Consider the following 18,212-nt stretch of genomic DNA (forward strand, 5'->3'; position numbering starts at 1 on the left):
ATATACGTACACATACACATATACACATATATATGTGTATACATATGCATTATATATGATATATGTAACATATATATATAAGTATATGTATCATTTTTGAAAAAAAAAAACAGTCATGGTAGCACATGCCTATATCCTTAGCACTTAAGAGTTGGAAACAGAAGAATTAGAAATTCAAGGTCACCTTAAAAAAGGCAAAACAAATATAGACATGTATTATATAATGTTCAAAAGAGTATATGACATGCAATATAAAATATTAAGCATAGTTTATACTCTCTCTATAAAAATATATAAGTACACTTAAGTGGGCTTTATGTGAAGATCAAGTAGCTACTGCATGTATGTCAAACCCAGAACATATAGACTATACAGAGAGCATAAAATAATATAGTTAGGGGGCCTATCACTGATGCTCAGAGCCAAAGAGAAACTCCACTGAAACCTATGATGGAGTGTTTTAACACGAAATTTCTGCCTCATGCTTTAAACATCTCAAAACAACAACCATTAAAAAAGAAGGAAAGAAAAAGAAGAGAACTTCTAACAACATCTGAGTACCTTGGCTATTCCATCCTCCGGGGAACCTGAGGGACACGGTGGTAGACACAGGCACAGCCTGTCATTAGCTATGACTTTGACACCATATGCCTTGGGTCCTGCTGTCTGGGTGCACAGCTTGCTATGGTCTGCCCAGCTGACCTCCCGGTATGATCTTTGTGTTGGAGGTGTGTGTGTGAGCCTACCCTATGGAAGGAGCCTGGCACACCCTTTCCACATTATAGGCCAAACCTTCTGGATCAGGGAGAGGTCAGAATAGAAGCTGGGAGACCCCCAGACGTGAACTTTGACGACCGTGTGTTTCTGTTTGGACAGAGCTCACACTGTGTGATACGATTTTAAGTGCCCACTCCATTTCATGCTGCCCCAAGCCATGTGACTTTGTCCTTTGACCTGAAAGTACTGGAGCCCTAAGGAATTCCTAGAGAGCACATACTGCCTTAGCAACAGGCTGTGCAAGGCACCTCGACTCCCTTCACTTTGGTCCCAAGGACCCACCCTTCCCAAGGCGTGTGGGTGCCGGGGAAGAGGAGGGGACTATTCTCATTATGCTAGGGTACTTCTCATCCAGAACTGTCTCTTCAAAGCTCTCTGCAGGGTTCTGCAGAATAACTCACCCTGGGCATCCTGTAGCCCCTGCTTAGAACGAAGTCCTTAAAGGCGGCTGTTCCACATAGGTCTGCAAGCAGTTCCTCCTAAAAGAGCCCGTGAAAAGTCAGGGGAGAGACTTCCATGAACTCGCTGCAAGCGCTTCCTTCTCACCGTGTGGTTCATCAGTTACGGAAGATGAGTTTCCAAAAACGTCTCGTTTTATTCTTTTGCCCTTTCTTTCCCCCTACCCTTATATGAAGGCTAAGCAATGAGTCAAACTTTTGACCTGGGATGTCTAGAAACTAACTTGTTGGATACAATATAGCCACAGCTTACAGGTTTTGATTTTTATTTCATTTAATATTTCTTAATGAGGGGGGCAAAGGAGCTGTCTCGCCAGCCCACAAGTTACGGATCTTTTTTTTTCTTTTTTTCGGAGCTGGGGACCGAACCCAGGGCCTTGCGCTTGCTAGGCAAGCACTCTACCACTGAGCTAAATCCCCAACCCCAAGTTACGGATCTTAATTACAAAGGGCAACCAATCGCAACAGACTTGCTTCAGTCCCAACTCCTCCGAATAGTCAAGCCTCCCTTGGTGTTTTCTTTACAATTGTTGGAACTCAAAGAGTGGATGTATAAATTTGCACACTGCAGTTCAACTCTTTAAGGTCATTTCACCTTCCAAACCTTGTCAGTCAAGGACAGCGAGAATCTCTTGAGTTCTTGGCAAGACTGTCATGGTGGCTCACAGTGGCACCTTCTGTGCTTAAGCTAAGGGCTCCCTTGGGCATATTGAAAGTGTGGTTTACGTTGTAGGCTGGGCATGGCAGAGCCTGCCTATGATCTTGACCCTTGGGAGGGTGAAGCAAGAGGCTCATGAGTCCTAGGCCAGCTGTGACTAAGTAGGGCAGACTCGGCCTCCACAAAGATTGCTGTAGAACAATCCTACTGTCTTGACTCCCCGCTGTGTTTAGATCTCCTAGTGAACAGCGTTTACTGCCATAGTTCTATCTACCACATTGCCTGAATGGAAAATAAGAGCTATTACTACTTCAGCTGACTCCAAGCACTCTGACAGACACCATAAATAGCTCTTGCTGTCAAAATAAAATATTGTTATGAGTTAAATTCACATTAATGTAGGCACTCCGAAACCATGCAATCGGAAATTCTACTGAGGGTTATTTATTTTGGAACCTATCCAAGCATGTTGTGCTTATGGAGTCCTGGCTTGCTCAATTCCTAAAAACAGTCTTTTATACCCAGGATTTGGGAGGAGAAAAATGACCTTTGCAGACGGCCGAGTAGCCTGATGGGTAATTCCTAAGGAAGTGTCAGCCATGTCTGCACAGTTTTACTTTCCCACGTGTTTCCCTACGTGGATCCCAAGACACTCTGGTCTGTTGTAAAAGGGAAGAGGTCCACAATGAGCTCGTCAGAGTCCTGTGAGGGCTGTGTCAACACCTGCCTGATTTCAGACCAACGGGGATGACCTTTGCTCCAGCAGATGCGTGTACACAAGAGACAGGCAAGCACACAGCCTATCTACAGTAGGACCACGTCTTAGCGGTGTGGTTGTGTTACTGGGTCATTGAACCTTTGACCCCTCTCTGAGGGAGATTCTGTGGTAACGGAAATACTACTAATGAAACAGCCCAGGTGCAGCTCTGAATTCTTGGACAACTGATACGTGCACTTCAGTGGGCCTCGCTCCTCACTCGCCCTTGAACGTTTGGTAGTTGTGGGCTGCTGCACACCTTTAACCCCACGATTCAGGGCAGGAGGATCAGGATCTCTTTGAGTAAGAGGCTAGCCTGGTCTACGAATGGAGTGCTAGGACAGCCAAGACTAGGAAGCTAGACCATGTCTCAAACACAGAATGGTTTTTCTGTCTTATAGAGGTACTGTGTTTACCATGGAGCCAGGACTCATGTCCTGTTTATTCTATGCTCTCCACACTATCTTGCCTCCCTCACTGAATGCACACAGCTGCAGACGCTGAGGGAAACTCCCTGCCCAGCCTACAGCGATCACCTCTGCTCAGACAACCGGATCGCAGCCTGTGTACACACCTGTTCCTGAAGCTGTTTTTCAAAATTCGAATCCTGAGCTTTGGGTGAGACCCTGGGGTCGACCAGAGGTTCGTCGGCTCTTTGCCTCTTCCACAACTTGGTGTTCAGATACCAGGCTCCGTACCTCATCCTCACCCGCTTCGGCTGCTGAGGATTCTAGAGAAAGCAACGCAATTCCAGGGCTGGCATTGACGCCGCTCGTGTATTTATTTGTCACTTGGTCGTTTCCATAACCCGAGGCTCATCTCATGAAAGGTGTTCATGTAAATTCATGATTCAGAATTTACGGCTAGTCTCGCCAAAGTGTTTTACAACGTTTCACCGTGCTTCGGGTTTTTATGAAAGGAGCATGGAACATTCATAACTAGGAAAACAGAGTGACACCTAGGATAGGGGCGCTGGATGTAGACAGACCTAGGCTAGAATTCAGTCTGTGTTCTCTCAGTAGCTGTGAGTCGAAGGACACCCACTTCAATTATATATCAGTGAAGTGGAGATAACGGGTTTTTAACCCTGAAAGAGTGTCCTGAGGATTATAAGAGATAACGAATGCAGAGCAGGTAGAAATCAGGTAAAAAATAGCATATTTCACCTAAGAGTGATAATCTTAAAGAAGACTCGGTGAGCTAAACTATTGTTAAACTCACTAAGCCCAACACTATGCTCAGCCTGGGGAGCACTACGCTCAGCCTGGGGAGCACTACGCTCAGCCTCGGGAGCACGGCGCTCAGCCTCGGGAGCACTACGCTCAGCCTCGGGAGCACGGCGCTCAGCCTCGGGAGCACTACGCTCAGCCTGGGGAGCACTGCGCTCAGCCTGGGGAGCACTGCGCTCAGCCTGGGGAGCAGTGCGCTCAGCCTCGGGAGCACTACGCTCAGCCTGGGGAGCACTGCGCTCAGCCTCGGGAGCACTACGCTCAGCCTGGGGAGCACTGCACTTAGCCTGGGGAGCACTGCGCTCAGCCTGGGGAGCACTGCGCTCAGCCTGGGGAGCACTGCGCTCAGCCTGGGGAGCACTATCTTCGAGCAAACTGTTTCCTAGCCCCTAACCTTCTGGCCCTTTAATGGAGAGAGAAAATATGAAGGAAGAACAGGTCTCACTCTGTTTTCTGCTACTTCTATTGTACTGCTCTAAGGAGAGCTTCAAGCTGGTTCAAGGCCAGATGCTGCGGACAATACTGTGGGTCGTCTTATCGCAAACAGTGACTTAACTTGTGGGTGGAACACAGAGACATGAAGTCACAATTCTGTCTCAGTCCTTCTCACATTTATTGTCTATTCTATTCTATTCTATTCTATTCTATTCTATTCTATTCTATTCTATTCTATTCAGGGTTTGGGGAGACAGGGTTTCTCTGTGTAGCACTGGCCATCCAGAAACTTACTGTATAGGCTCGGCTGGCCTCAAACTCAGAGATTTGCTTGTTTCTGCCTCCCAACTGCTGGGATTAAAGGTTTTGGGCCCCACTACTCAGCACACTTACTTTGTTTTTAAAGTTTTTCTCTTTTACATGTATGAGTGTTAGCCTGGGTGCATCATGCCTTTGGAGAGCAGAAGTCAGTGTTAGGTCCCTGGAGCTAGAATTAGCTGCAGTTGTGAGTCACCCACAGTGTGGGTGCTGGGAACTGAACCCAGCTGCTGTGCGAAAACCACAGGTGCTTTACCCACTGAACAATTTCTCTAGGCCCATACGTGGGAAGGGGAGAAGGGACAGGGAGTTTGCAGAGGGGGAACCAGGAAGGGGGATAACATTTGAAATGTAAATAAATAAAAAACAATATGAAAATTAAAATTAGGGCTGGAGAGATGGCTCAGCGGTTAAGAGCACTGATTGCTCTTCAGGAAGTCCTGAGTTCAAATCCTAGCAACCACATGGTGGCTCACAACCATCTGTAATGGGACCTCTTCTGGTGTGTCTGAAGACAGCTACAGTGTGCTTATATATAATAAATAAGTAAAAAAATCTTTAAAAAAGGAAAATTAAAATTAAAAAAATTTTAAAAATTGTTTTAAATTTGTGTGTGTGTTGTGTGTGTGTTTTGTGTGTGTGTTGTATGTGTGTTTTGTGTGTGTGTTGTGTGAGTGTGTTGTGTGTGTTTTGTGTGTGTTGTGTGTGTGTTGTATGTGTGTGTTTTGTGTGTGTGTTGTGTGTGTTGTGTATGTGTTGTGTGTGTTTTGTGTGTGTGTTGTGTGTGAATGTTTTGTGTGTATGTGTGTGTGTTGCGTGTGTGTGTGTGTGTGTTGTGTGTGTGTTGTGTATGTGTATTGTGTGTGCGTGTTGCATGTGTGTGGTGTGTGTGTGTTGTGTGGTGTGTGTGTGTGTGTGTGTGTGTGTGTGTGTGTGTGTGTGTGTAGGTTCTGTACAGGAGTACAGAAGGAAGCCAGAAGAGGACGTCAGTTTCCCTGGAAACAGAGTTACATGCAGTTGTGAGCTACCTGACATAGGTGCTAGGAACCAAACTTGGTCCCCTGGAAGAGCAGCAAGCTTTCTTGACGTCTAAGCCACCTTTCCACTCCTCTTGTCTACATTTAAACTACATACTGGAAAGTGGGACAGAAGGCCAGGATATTTTGGGAAGAGTGTGTTGAGTCTAGCCCCGGGAGGCACTTCTCCCACCAGCTTCCATATTTGATGTTTTGGACAGACTGTTTAACTCCAGAATGTTTCGCACTTGCATTGGTGCCTCACGGTCTTCCTTCCCATACCTAGTTGATGCTGTTTTTAGTGGTATCCTCCCGACCACCGAGTCTAAAGTCTGCGACCCTCTCACAACACACTGTCCCTTCCTTCTGGGCCTCCTGTTTCTGAGCGGCGCTGGTCACTGTCGAGTGTGCTGTGTATATTCTGTTGTCTGTCCGCATCTCTTTGAGCCCTCTGGAATGCAAGCTTGGGAGGCCGTTCTCCTTGCACCTCTCTAGCATCTAGGACACTAAGAATATAGCAGGTGCTCTATAAATATTTGCTGAATTACAGTGCTATTTCTTAACTCTGCCACTGCTGACCTTTGGGATTTGACCACTCTTGGCTGACGAGAGGTGGCTGACCTCCTCCTCACGGAAGGACATTTATCAATGTTCCCGGTCTCTATCTATGAGATGCTAGTGGTCCCCGCTGAGGTAGGACAACCAAAGATGCCATCTGCAAACACTGCTAAATATCCTTGGGAAGAGGGGGATGGTGCAAAATCTCCCTCAGCTAAGAAGCACGGAACTAAAAGTAGGGAAGCAGAGTATGGGGTAAAAGAGTGGGGGAAAGAATTTGAATCCAAGCAAAGAGAGGGAGTTGGTCATTTACTGGTGATCTTCTATGACTCGGCACAAGCAAGATCTCTTCTCTGAAGCCTTTATCGAAAGTGCCCACACCGTGTATTTGTTGGACCGATCTTTTCTTCTTACTTGTGTACACACGAGGCATCATTCTGTGGCGGTTAATCATTTGCCTGCTGACTTCACTAGGCTGTAAGTTCTGGATGGAGGAAGTAGTCCTCTGTAGGCAAGACCTGACAGACTGCCTACTTAGCGCACTGTGCTTCTAAACAAGTGTGGTGTACCATGCCTCAGAAGTCAGAACCCTAAATTCTGAAGTAGCATGCACAGCTGATAGCTGGCCCGGCCGGCAGATGAGTCTGCACTCTCCACTTCTCCTTTAATGTGCTCCTTATGCAGAGACCCTGGCGGTATGAGCGCTCACCATCCAATCCAGGATGTTCTAACCCATGACAGTTGATAGGACTTCCACCATATAAATGGTCCTCGTGTGCAATAAAGTTGAAACTTTCCCCTCAAACCATCTCCGGCGTGGCTCATCTCTGCACTTTACCAGTCCGTGGGCACGAAGGTCCCCTCAGAGGACACCCTAGTAAAGATGGCGGCCCTCCAGTTTCCTGTCATTTGCTAGCAACACTGCTGAACGCATCGATGCTCAGAAATGTTTGTTGAATGAATGAATGAGCAGATGGATGAATCGGCATGCAGAGTGAGGAGGGAAATGGAGAGAGAAGGGCTCACGGTGCTATGAAGCATTGGGAAGTAAGGAGACAATAGTCTCCAGCAAACGACCTAGAATAAAGAGCCTCCCTAGCATAAAACAAACACATACCTCATCTAAAAGGAGACAGAGATCCACGCAGGGAAAGGGGGGCTTCGAACAGACAGGATGCGCGAGCAGAGCTACGGTGGGAGGGGGAAAACATTTTTAAAGAACATCAGAGGGCAGAAGGTAGCGGTGCTGAGAACTCTATGTGGGTAGAAAGCTAAAGACCGGACGGACTTGCGTGTCCAAATGCAGCCTGTCTTTCCCTCCCGCCTTCCACATTCGGAACTCAGAGAAAAACAATAGCCTGCAAGACTCCAGGCCTCAGTAACCAGGACAGTAAGCCCTGGGAGAACAGGGACAAACAAAATAAGTGTCATAATTGCCTGCCGACTGCAGAAGAAGAATCTCTAGGGCACTTGGGGAGGAGGAGCCCAGAAACAGCCCAAGGCAGAAAAAAAGAGTCTCTAGGGCACAGGGGGAGGAGGAGCCCAGAAGCCGCCCAAGGGACTCTCTGACTGAGGAAACAGGAGAATCAAGAATCCAGGGAAAGTCGGGCAGCGGATGTTCACAGGACCGGGCCCCAGAACAGAGAGAGGGCTCTGTGAGTGTCGGTGGTAGGGGCCGGGGCATATACTGGGGAAACCACCCAAGATCAAACAATGAACCAGCTAAATGCACCAGAGGGGAAATACCTGATAGTTCAGTAGTCTCTTCCTCCTGGAAGTCGTAAAAGTTCACAAGATCCTGGGAAGAACACACTTAAGGTCTTGCTCAGTACTATGAAGTAATTAGCCCAAGACCAAAGATTACTTTATTCTTTCTCAAGGAATCTTAAAAGCAAGACCCCCGGGCTGGGGATTTAGCTCAACGGTAGAGCGCTTGCCTAGCAGGCACAAGGCCCTGAGTTCGGTCCCCAGCTCCGGGGGGAAAAAAAAAAAAAAAAAAAAGCAAGACCCACAAATGATCAGGCTTCTCCAAGTAACTTGATTCTAGCCCCGAACAAATTTCAAAAATAATTATAAAAATGCAAAAGTACCCCAAACAGCCATTAAGGTGAAATCCACACCACAAAACCATCGGACCGGAAGCCATGCAGGAAAACACAGCGCCCAGGGCAGGGACTGGCACAGAGCAGATTCAGAGGTTATGACTCAAAGACGCCAAAGCCGTTTCTGAGCCGTATCTCATGCTTCCAAAGATTAAGCAGAGACACGGTAGGCAGATACACACATCAGACACCTAGAAATGGAGACTGTAATCATGAGACAAAACCACACACATCACAGGGTTTAAGGACCTATCGACCATAAACCATAAACGAAGGAGGAAACAGGGAACAGAAGCAGCGGGCTGGGGCACCGGGTCAAGCCTCCTTATGAGCAAATCAAATCAGGGAGAGGGCTGAAGCCAAAAACAAACTTGAGGAACTAATGGTCAGATTTCCCCCACAAAGTTTATGAAAGAAGTACACTGTGCATGCGTACTGAAGTGACAAAATGCAATCAATTATTTTGTATAAGTAATATACACTAATAATTTTAATAAGAAAAAAACACCTATGAAAAATGTATGCTCATAGGCTGGAGAGGCTCAGTGAAGTCCTAGCATAGGTCTGAAAAGAGGTGTGTGTGTGTGTGTGTGTGTGTGTGTGTGTGTGTGTGTGTGCGTGTGTGTATAAAACACTGACAAAAAGAAAAATCCTAAAAGCAAACAAAGAAAAAGAAAGCACATTCAGAAAAACAGGTCAAACATCTCCTAAGAGTGATCTGAAATAGTTCAATCAAGACAAGGGAACAATAGCTTCACACTACTGAAATAAAAACTAACACTGTGAACCTAGAATTCTGTACCCACAAAAAACTGTGTGTGTATGCAAGAGTGTGCACACGCATGTGTGGATGTGTGAATACATGTACATGCGTGTCGGGGATGTATGTGTGTCTACACACATGTGCAGGTCAGAGGTCACCTCTGAGTGCCAGTTCTTACTTTCTATAGTTTAAGTAAGGCTCTCCTCTCTATTGTTCACTGCAGAGAAACCAGGCTGTGAGCTTCTGAGGATTCCCCTCAGCCCCCATCCCTCACTCCACCATCCAGTCACGGGAAAGCTGAGATCTCAGACACCGTGTTACTGTGCTTGGCTTCAGATGCACTCTAGAGATTTAAACTCACTTCGTAATGTTCACCCACCAAGCGCTTTACCGACAGAGCCATCTCCCCACCCTGAGAGAAATCTTTAAGTTGCACACATTTGATTCTGTTTTTCTCTTCAGAGACATAGAGCTATGTGGTTAAGATGTGTAAAGAAAACCACAGGTAATTCAGAGCTAATTAGAGATAATGTTCTGTTTTTGACTTAGAGGGAAGACACTCCCCACTCAACACAGGCACTTAAGTCTGTTGTTGACTCGCACAGTGAGGCACGCGTGCTTATTTGTACTGGCAGTGGAACGGAAAGTTAAGAAGACCGTATACATGCCACCTCCCTCCAAAACACTGATGCAAGTCTTGCTTCTCCTGACAGGCTTCCATGTTTGCAACAACATGTGCTCACGTTAGGCAAGAATGTGACAGAGGGGGATGCTGTGGGGTAGAGAGATGCCCAGAGGTTAAAAGCACTTACTGCTCTTCCAGAGGACCGAGGTTTGATCCCGTGCCCACAGCGTTCTCGATGGGGAGGTGGTCCATTGATGCAGGGTTTGTCCTGCAGAAGGTTGACATGAACTCAGCCACCTGTAATAACAGCTTTAGGGGCTCCAGTGTTTCTGGCTTCCACAGGCACCTGCGCTCGTGTGCACACATCCATACACAGACATACACACACACATAATTTAAAATGATTTTTAAAAATTCTTAACAACAACAACAACAACAACAACAACAAAGATGTGTGGTCAATCTGATTCAAATAAAAATTCAATAATTCTTTGGGCATGAGATTAACAATGTTCAGAGTCATTGTTGGATTACTCTTAGTCTTGATTCTAAGCAATAAGCACTCATTAATAGAACTAGATGTTATAGTTTCCATTTAGGAAACACATTAAAAAATCTGTCTCTTAAAAAGGATCATCACTAACAATTCCAAATGCTATGTCCTCTTCATACAAACCATTATCATAGACATTAAATATTCATTCTCTTATCAAATATTTATTAAACGTGATAGCATCTTGGGAAGTCTATTTTAGAAAGTCAGAGTTCCAGAGAACCAGAATTCAAGAGTGTTAAAAGCTTTAAGATAACTCAGTTTCCTTAGATTTTTGGTTAGTTCTCTGGTGGTGGCCTGTGTTTTCTGGAGTTGCCTCTCAAAGTCTGGTTTCCGGCACAACTCTGCCTCCTGTGGTTTACTACGTCAGTTCTCTTCCTCAGCTCTCAACCTACCTGGGTTAGCCTCAGCCTGTGAAGCTCATCACAGCTGCATCTGGTCTGATAGTCAATGTCAAACTGTTGCAGGATGAACTCTTCCTCGATGGTCGAGCTTCCCTGAAAGAACACTACAATGCCTGAATGGAGGACAGATGGCCTTCCTTCATCTCCGGAAGTGTTGACCAAATGCTCAAGGAGCAGTCACTGGAGACTAAGGAGACTGACAACTTTAGAAACTGCAAGAAGCCAGTTTCTTTCCCTGAAGAAATACTGTCTGACCAAACACAAATTTTTCTGACACATTGTAGCAGAGATATTCCTAGAGTGTTTTTCTTTCTTTTCTTTCTTTCCTTTTTTTTTTAAAAAGATTTCTTTATTTATTTTATGTATGTGCGTACATTGTATCTGTCTTCAGACACACCAGAAGAGGGCACCAGATGGTTGTGAACCCCCATGTGGTTGCTAGGAATTCAACTCAGGACCTCTGGAAGAATAGTCAGTGCTCTTAACCTCTGAGCCATCTCTCCAGCTCCCTAGAGTGCTTTTCAAGTATATCTTTAACAAGGAAAAAGTGTCTGTGTGGGCTGGAGAGATGGCTCAGCGGTTAAGAGCACCCGACTGCTCTTCCAGAGGTCATGAGTTCAATTCCCAGCAACCACATGGTGGCTCACAACCATCTGTAAAGAGATCTGATGCCCTCTTCTGGTGTATCTGAAGACAGCTACAGTGTACTTATATATAATAAATAAATAAATCTTTAAAAAAAAAAAAGTGTCTGTGTATGTTGTTGAAAATCTATGCTACGTGCGGGCAGGTGTCTCCGGAGGCCAGAAGAGCCTATGTCCTATAGCAGCAACTGTGGGCAGTTATAAGCTGGTGGGTGCTGGGAAATAAACCTAGGTTCTCCCAGCTACTGAGCCATCCAGGGCTTCTCCATGACCCAGCTAAAAGAGGCCATTTCAATGTTTTTATACTCAGAATAACACTGTCCATTCTTGCTCCCTGAACACAGTTGGTAGGAGTAGAAACGGATGTGTTGAGTGGCTCAGGGAAATGACTTTTGTCCTAACCTTGAAAGACAAACTAGAGTCAGAAGAATCCCGCTTTGGGAGATAAAAATTGGGAAACAGAGAGAATAGGGTGCGTTGAAGTTGGAGATGAAGTAATATTTACAGAGAGGAGTCGTGAAGCAGGGCGAGAGCCTTAAATTTACGGAGCAGCCTCAGAATGGGGCGTCGTAGGATAACAATGAGAAGAAACCCAGCAAGCACAGTCAATGCAGAAACCCATAGTGTAGAAGGGAAAGAGGCTTACACCTCAGACTGCTGGGATATAGAATTCAAGGACCTCTAGGACTCTGGTTAGAGAGACCGGAAACACAGCAAGCTGGCAGAACAGCTGAGCCGCAGTCCCAGGGGTGGTATTGTGAGTGTCATTTTGTTTTGGTTTCCTATCCTAAAGAAAACTTTACTGACCTTTGTTTCCTCCCACATTCCCAGGCTTCCCCAGCTTAACGAGCTGCAGAGATGAACTGTGGGTAAGAAAAAGCAGCAGGAGCTGCTGGGCCTGTGCGGCTGTCTCAGCTAGCAAATGCCTGCTGGGACATACTTGAGTTAAGTCCTCAAAACCCTCAGAGACGGTTTGTGCTTGTAATCCCAGCATGGGCAGAGGCAGGCAGATTCCTGGGGCTTGCTGGCTGGCCAGTCAGCCTAGTCTAATTGGTGAGCTCCAGGCCACTAAAAGACCCTGTCTCAAAATGGTGTCTGGCATAGCTGTTTTGTGACCCATGTTCTTCCTTCACCCATGCAAACTTGCATGTATATTTGATGTTTCCCTTGGTTTATGGTTTCATCTTGTTAGGGAGGACATTGAACTACAGACAAGGAAGGTTGGTGCTCGGGGGTCTTGTGCAGACCCTCTGGCATTCAGCTCTCATTCACAAGTGGGGACACGGTAGGAGAGACAGTATGGAAGGCTGGGAGGAACGCTAGGCCACTTCTTCCAAACGTCAGGAAACAGGACCAGCAAGATGGCTCAGTGGGAAACATGACTGATGACCATTTCTAGTGTTTCTCTAAATCCTCAAAAAGGATGAAGGAGAGAAGAGACTCTACCAGGCTGTCTTCGAACCTCCACATTGTAGCATGCACACAGCCACACATATATACCACATACACATTCACATAATAGTAATAAGACCTTCCAGTATTACATCCCTCTCAGATTTGTAATGCATTAGTAACTTTTAATCAAATACTTTACACATATATTCAATTCGCTTATCTGTGTGTGCGTGTGTGCGTGCATGTATAATAACAACAACAACAGGGGTTGGGGATTTAGTTCAGTGGTAGAGCGCTTGCCTAGCAAGTGCAAGGCCCTGGGTTCAGTCCTCAGCTCTGAAAAAAGAAAAAGACAAAATAACAACAACAACAACAACAACAATAATAATAATAATAATAATAATAATAATAATAATAAAGTTAAAAAAACACAACTTCTCTACTATGTAAGGAAGGCTCTATGCAGCCATCTTTAGGATGTTCCTTAGGATTCCTAGATTTCAGGTAGAGCAATCTCCAGCAATAGGACCGAGTGAAGAGGTGGGAATCAGACAACCCCACACAGCCAGCTAGCTTAAGGACAGAGAAGCCAGACTGTGGGTGGCAGGTAATCATGGCAGTCATTCCATGGCGGTCACTCCACCCAGCAGCAGCAAGCCCCAGGTTCTGCCCTGTCGGCAAAAGGTTTCTCTCACCCCACCAGGCTGCTCATGGGTTCAATGCAATCTTAATTAACTTTTGCCATGACTTTTGGCCCCCATCACCTCCTGAGGAAAACTTGAGAGTGAAGTCAGACAGAGGGGTCAGCAAGGCCTGAGGACAGTGCCTAGAAGCCGTCAGCAGCTAGATCTGGCTGTGCTTCCTTCTCCTAGAGATTCCAGGTAAGCCTCCCTTCTCCTTCAAAGCCATGGAGTTATATTCGGGTTTGGAGGATAGTCCCTTGCTAAGAAAATAGTACCAAATGAATACATTGAGTAGGGCCGGCAAGATGGCTCACTCAGCCGGTGAAGCTGCTTCCCAACAAGCGAGATACGCTGAGTTCCATGCTCAGGTCCCACACGACAGAAGGAGAGAACCAACTCTCACAAGTTGTCCTCTGTCACTGTGACCTGTGCATGCACATGCACGTGCACACACACATACACACACGCACACACAGGTAAACAAATTGAATATATGTGTAAAGTATTCGATTAAAAATTACTAATGCATTACAAATCTGGGAGGAATGCAATACCGGAAGGTCTTAAACCCAGGAAAACCATCAGGGAACCAAAAGACTCTGCAGAGATGTGGGGACTGGCGTAAGCACTGGGGTTCTTGGACTAAAGGTGCAGAGAGGCTTGATAACCACGGCAGACATGTCCGCCCTTTAGAAAAGCACCCGTGTCACCAGCACTCACAGACAAGTGTGTCTGGAAGCGTGAAGTGCGGCAGGAGCGAAGGATGCTAAGGACAATTCCTGTTGCTAAAGCGGGAACGGAAACTATGGAGTCACAGCCCCGGTAAAAGATAGAAAAGTGAGTATTCGAAATAGCTCTGAGCTTACAAACTTTGCCCAAGTTCCCTGTGCCCAGAACTTTCTATAGTCAATGACTGTTTGACTGTCTATGCAGACTGTTTTCATCATGGCTGATGATTTGAGGATTTGACTCCAAATGACATTTAATAGAAGTGACTTTAAGTTTGATGTGTTTCTTCCACAGTAGGGACTGAGCCGAGGGCGTCACACGCTAAGCTCGACACTTTGTTTTTAAAGATATATTTACTTATTTTATGTATGTGAGTACACTGTCGCTGTCCTCAGACACACCAGAAGAGGGAATCAGATCCCATTACAGATGGTTGTGAGCCACCATGTGGTTGCTGGGAATTGAACTCGGGACCTCTGGGAGAGCAGTCAGTGCTCTTAACCGCTGAGCCATCTCTCCAATCCCTGAGCTCAACTCTTTTTTTTTTTTCTTTTCTTTTCTTTTCTTTTTTTTCGGAGCTGGGGACCGAACCCAGGGCCTTGCGCTTGCTAGGCAAGCGCTCTACCACTGAGCTAAATCCCCAACCCCTGAGCTCAACTCTTGATGGTAACTTTAGGTGTCACTGCTAACTTACGAGATCCGCAGCCCAGTGGCAGAAGTTGCTGACTCCTCTGCGTATGTCATCGTGGAGGAGACTGTCTTTATAGAGTGAATCCACTTTGCTTGGCTTTTCTTCACAAAGCCATTGGCCTGAACGTGACATCAGCATCTTCTTGGGCCTACACACAATGAGATCATCAAAGGATTAAGCATGAGGCTGGATGACTCCAAGTGGATCTCAACCAGTATCATTGGGAAATGATCAGCCCTCTCAAGGTCTCTAAAAGGTCACACTCCCTCTTAAGTACTAGAAAAGCAAGTGTATGGAGTGTTCTGTCAGCTTTGAAAGTAATAAGTACTACTTATTATTTTTTTCTTTTTTTCGGAGCTGGGGACCGAACCCAGGGCCTTGCGTTTGCTAGGCAAGCGCTCTACCACTGAGCTAAATCCCCAACCCCAGTACTACTTATTAATTACCATGTACCAGGTAGAAGCCGCTGCACTTGAAGATGACCTGTAATCTTTAGAAAAGAGAGGATTTCTGACAGTGCGCTCTTTCTCTCTCCCTCCCTCCTTCCTCCCTTCTTTTCTCTCTCCTCTGTTATCTTTCTATCTCTGTGTGTGCCTCTCTCTGTCTCTTTCTACCTCTCTCTGTCTCTGTCTCTGTCTCTCTCTTTCTGTGTCTGTCTCTCTTCTATGACTCATGGATATCTGGTAGATTCTAATTGCTGGTCTGCTTCTCTAGCCTGTTGTGAACGGCTCTCACTGGTCTTTCTGCATCTTTCTTTCTTTCTTTCTTTCTTTCTTTCTTTCTTTCTTTTTTTCTTTTTTTTTGGAGCTGGGGACCGAACCCAGGGCCTTGCGCTTGCTACTGAGCTAAATCCCCAACCCCTTTCTACATCTTTCTATCTATCCTCCCAACCCCTTAATCCTGTATTTAAATTTCAGGCCAAATGTTCATTGCTAAATACAAGTCTGAGCATGTCAGATGCAGTTACCCATCATCCAACTCATCAAGGGCTTATTAAATGCAAACACTGGGCTGTGGAATATAGCTCAGTGGGGGAAACACTAGTCCGGTGCACATAAAGCACTGCACCCATCCGGTGCACACAGAGCACTCCTCCGGTACACACAGAGCACTCCATCCAGTGCACACAGAGCACTGCACTCATCTCCAGCATCACTGAAGAACACATGATGGTGCACACCTGTAATCCCAGCACTTGAGAAGTAGAGACAGTAGGATCAGGAGGGGTCCAAGGTCATTCTCAGCTGCGTAGTGAGTTCAAGGCTAGCCTGTGCTAATTGAGACTCTCTCTCTCTCTCTCTCTCTCTCTCTCTCTCTCTCTCTCTCTCTCTCTCTCTCTCTTTTTTTTTCCCGGAGCTGGGCACCGAACCCAGGGCCTTGTGCTTGCTAGGCAAGTGCTCTACCACTGAGCTAAATTCCCAACCCTGAGACCATATCTCAAAAGAAGTTTCTTTTAGCATTTAAAGAGTATATAACCCAGTAATACATATTTCCAAAGTTATGCAACTAACACACTATCTCATTCCAGAGCATCCCCCAAACACGAATAGCTCCTCTCCATTTCTGCCCTCTCCCCTTCCTGGTAAACATGAGTCTACTTTCAGTTACCGTGGACTTGCCTATTCTGTGTGTCTCATTTGACTGGAACTATACAATCAAGTTGGTTTTTTTTTTTTTTGTTTGTTTGTTTGTTTGTTTGTTTGTTTTTTTGCTTAAGACCTTTATTAACAGGTGCTTGCAGTTTGTTGACTTTTTTTGAAAAAATCAAGTTGTAAGCTATTACAAATTAAAAAGGAAGTTCTTAAAAATCTCAACTTGACCAGATATGAAGCAATTTAAAAACCGTTAAAGGTGTATTGAGAAAAACCAGGCCTTTTTTTTTTTTTCTTAAAAAAAACACGTTTGTCATTACCAAAAAGAGACATCTTTCGGTAAAATAATAAAAACTCCTGCTGCATAGATAACGCAGATAGCTCCAGTGTATCTGGTCAACCGGCCAAAAGCAAGCACTTAAGGTCTTCGGCTCCAATCTTTATTCATTCTTTTTTTTTCCCCCCGGAGCTGGGGATCGAACCCAGGGCCTTGCGCTTAGCAAGCGCTCTACCACTGAGCTAAATCCCCAACCCTTATTCATTCTTTTTTTTTTCTTCTTTTTTTTTTTTTTTTTTTTTCCGGGGCTGGGGACCGAACCCAGGACCTTGCGCTTCCTAGGTAAGGCCTCTGCCACTGAGCCAAATCCCCAACCCCCATTATTCATTCTTATTGCTGGAATTTCATATTCATTTCTTCTTGTTGGATGACCAAACCGGATGGTGGTAGAGATGGTGAGCCCGCGTTTACTCAGCCCCGCCCTGCTCAGCCTTGGGAACAGACAGATTCTTAGCTGGTGGATCGGCTGCCTTTGTCTCTCTGCCATCTTGTGGTTTAGGGTTCTCTGGGCGTCTGCGTCGGTAATTGAACTTGCGGTGATATCGACGTTGAGGGGGCTGCTGACCTTGGGTCTCATCTCCTTGATTTTCTTTCTCCTCTTCATTGCCATCCTCTCTAGGCTGTCTTTGGAGAGGAGGGCCCCTGCGGAATCGTGGTCTGTAACCCCGATACATATTCTGTCTCACTGGTCTACCTTGCTCTCCTGCACCCTGGTTGTTCCCTCCATCACTTCTCCTTGCACAGGGGGGTTAGAATACTGTGGTCGGCATGCACAGGGTCTCCGCATGTAGTAAGGTTGGAACCTTTGCCTGCGATAGGGCCGGCATGGTTGGGCCTGGCCTTCAGGAGAGCTTTCCGATCTCGTTCTTTTCCCCACTCTCACTATTCTGGTGATTTTGTTGGTAATTGCGTGGAGGAGCCCCACGACATGGATAGCGTCTATAATGGTTACGGTCTGCTGCGTATTTACTGCCTTGAACTGGAACTCCACCAGAGCCTGTAACATTTGCTGCCTCCACTCCCTTTTCTCCTCCAACAACATCAAACTCCACAGTGTCTCCATCTCCTACAGTGCGAAGGTTATTCTGTTTTATGGCAGTCTGGTGTACAAATACGTCTTCCTTGATGACCTTTTTGTCCCCGCCATGGAGCTGGGCTTGGTGTCGGCGGCGCTGGGGGCGGTGGTGGGGGCAGCCGGCGGCTGCTATGTCTCGCCCTCGCTGCTTCTGGTTGTGGTGATGGTGACTGGGGCTGGCCGCAAGGGGCTGCGGCTCCCCCTGGGTGTGATGGTGACTAGGCGGGCGGTGGCAGTGGGACTCTCAGGGCTCTCTGGGGTCCACTCTCCTCTCTCTCTACCGAACTCACAATCAAGTTTTTAAGTGACCTCTTCTGGTGTGTCTGAAGACAGCAACAATGTATTTATATAAATAAAATAAAATGAATCTATATAAATAAAATATATATAAATAAATATATATAAATATATAT

The 18,212-nt window shown here is 46.0% G+C and overlaps 1 protein-coding gene and 1 pseudogene across 2 annotated transcripts in view; both read right to left on the reverse strand.

Moving 5' to 3' along the window:
• The window catches only part of Fam47e (family with sequence similarity 47, member E), a 36,721-nt gene that overhangs the window by 2,520 nt on the left and 15,989 nt on the right, over positions 1 to 18,212 (reverse strand). The window contains 5 exon segments of one of the 2 annotated variants that reach the window (NM_001432884.1): positions 1,179 to 1,256; positions 3,225 to 3,380; positions 9,884 to 9,964; positions 10,645 to 10,746; positions 14,799 to 14,943. In NM_001432884.1, the coding sequence (NP_001419813.1) occupies positions 1,179 to 1,256; positions 3,225 to 3,380; positions 9,884 to 9,964; positions 10,645 to 10,746; positions 14,799 to 14,943 (562 nt within the window). 2 annotated transcript variants of the gene reach the window in all.
• Ybx1-ps3 (Y box binding protein 1, pseudogene 3) lies at positions 16,508 to 18,083 on the reverse strand (annotated as a pseudogene).

The sequence above is a fragment of the Rattus norvegicus genome, chromosome 14 (genome assembly GCF_021556685.1).
Source record: "Rattus norvegicus strain SHRSP/BbbUtx chromosome 14, alternate assembly SHRSP_T2T, whole genome shotgun sequence".
Lineage (NCBI taxonomy): Eukaryota > Metazoa > Chordata > Mammalia > Rodentia > Muridae > Rattus > Rattus norvegicus.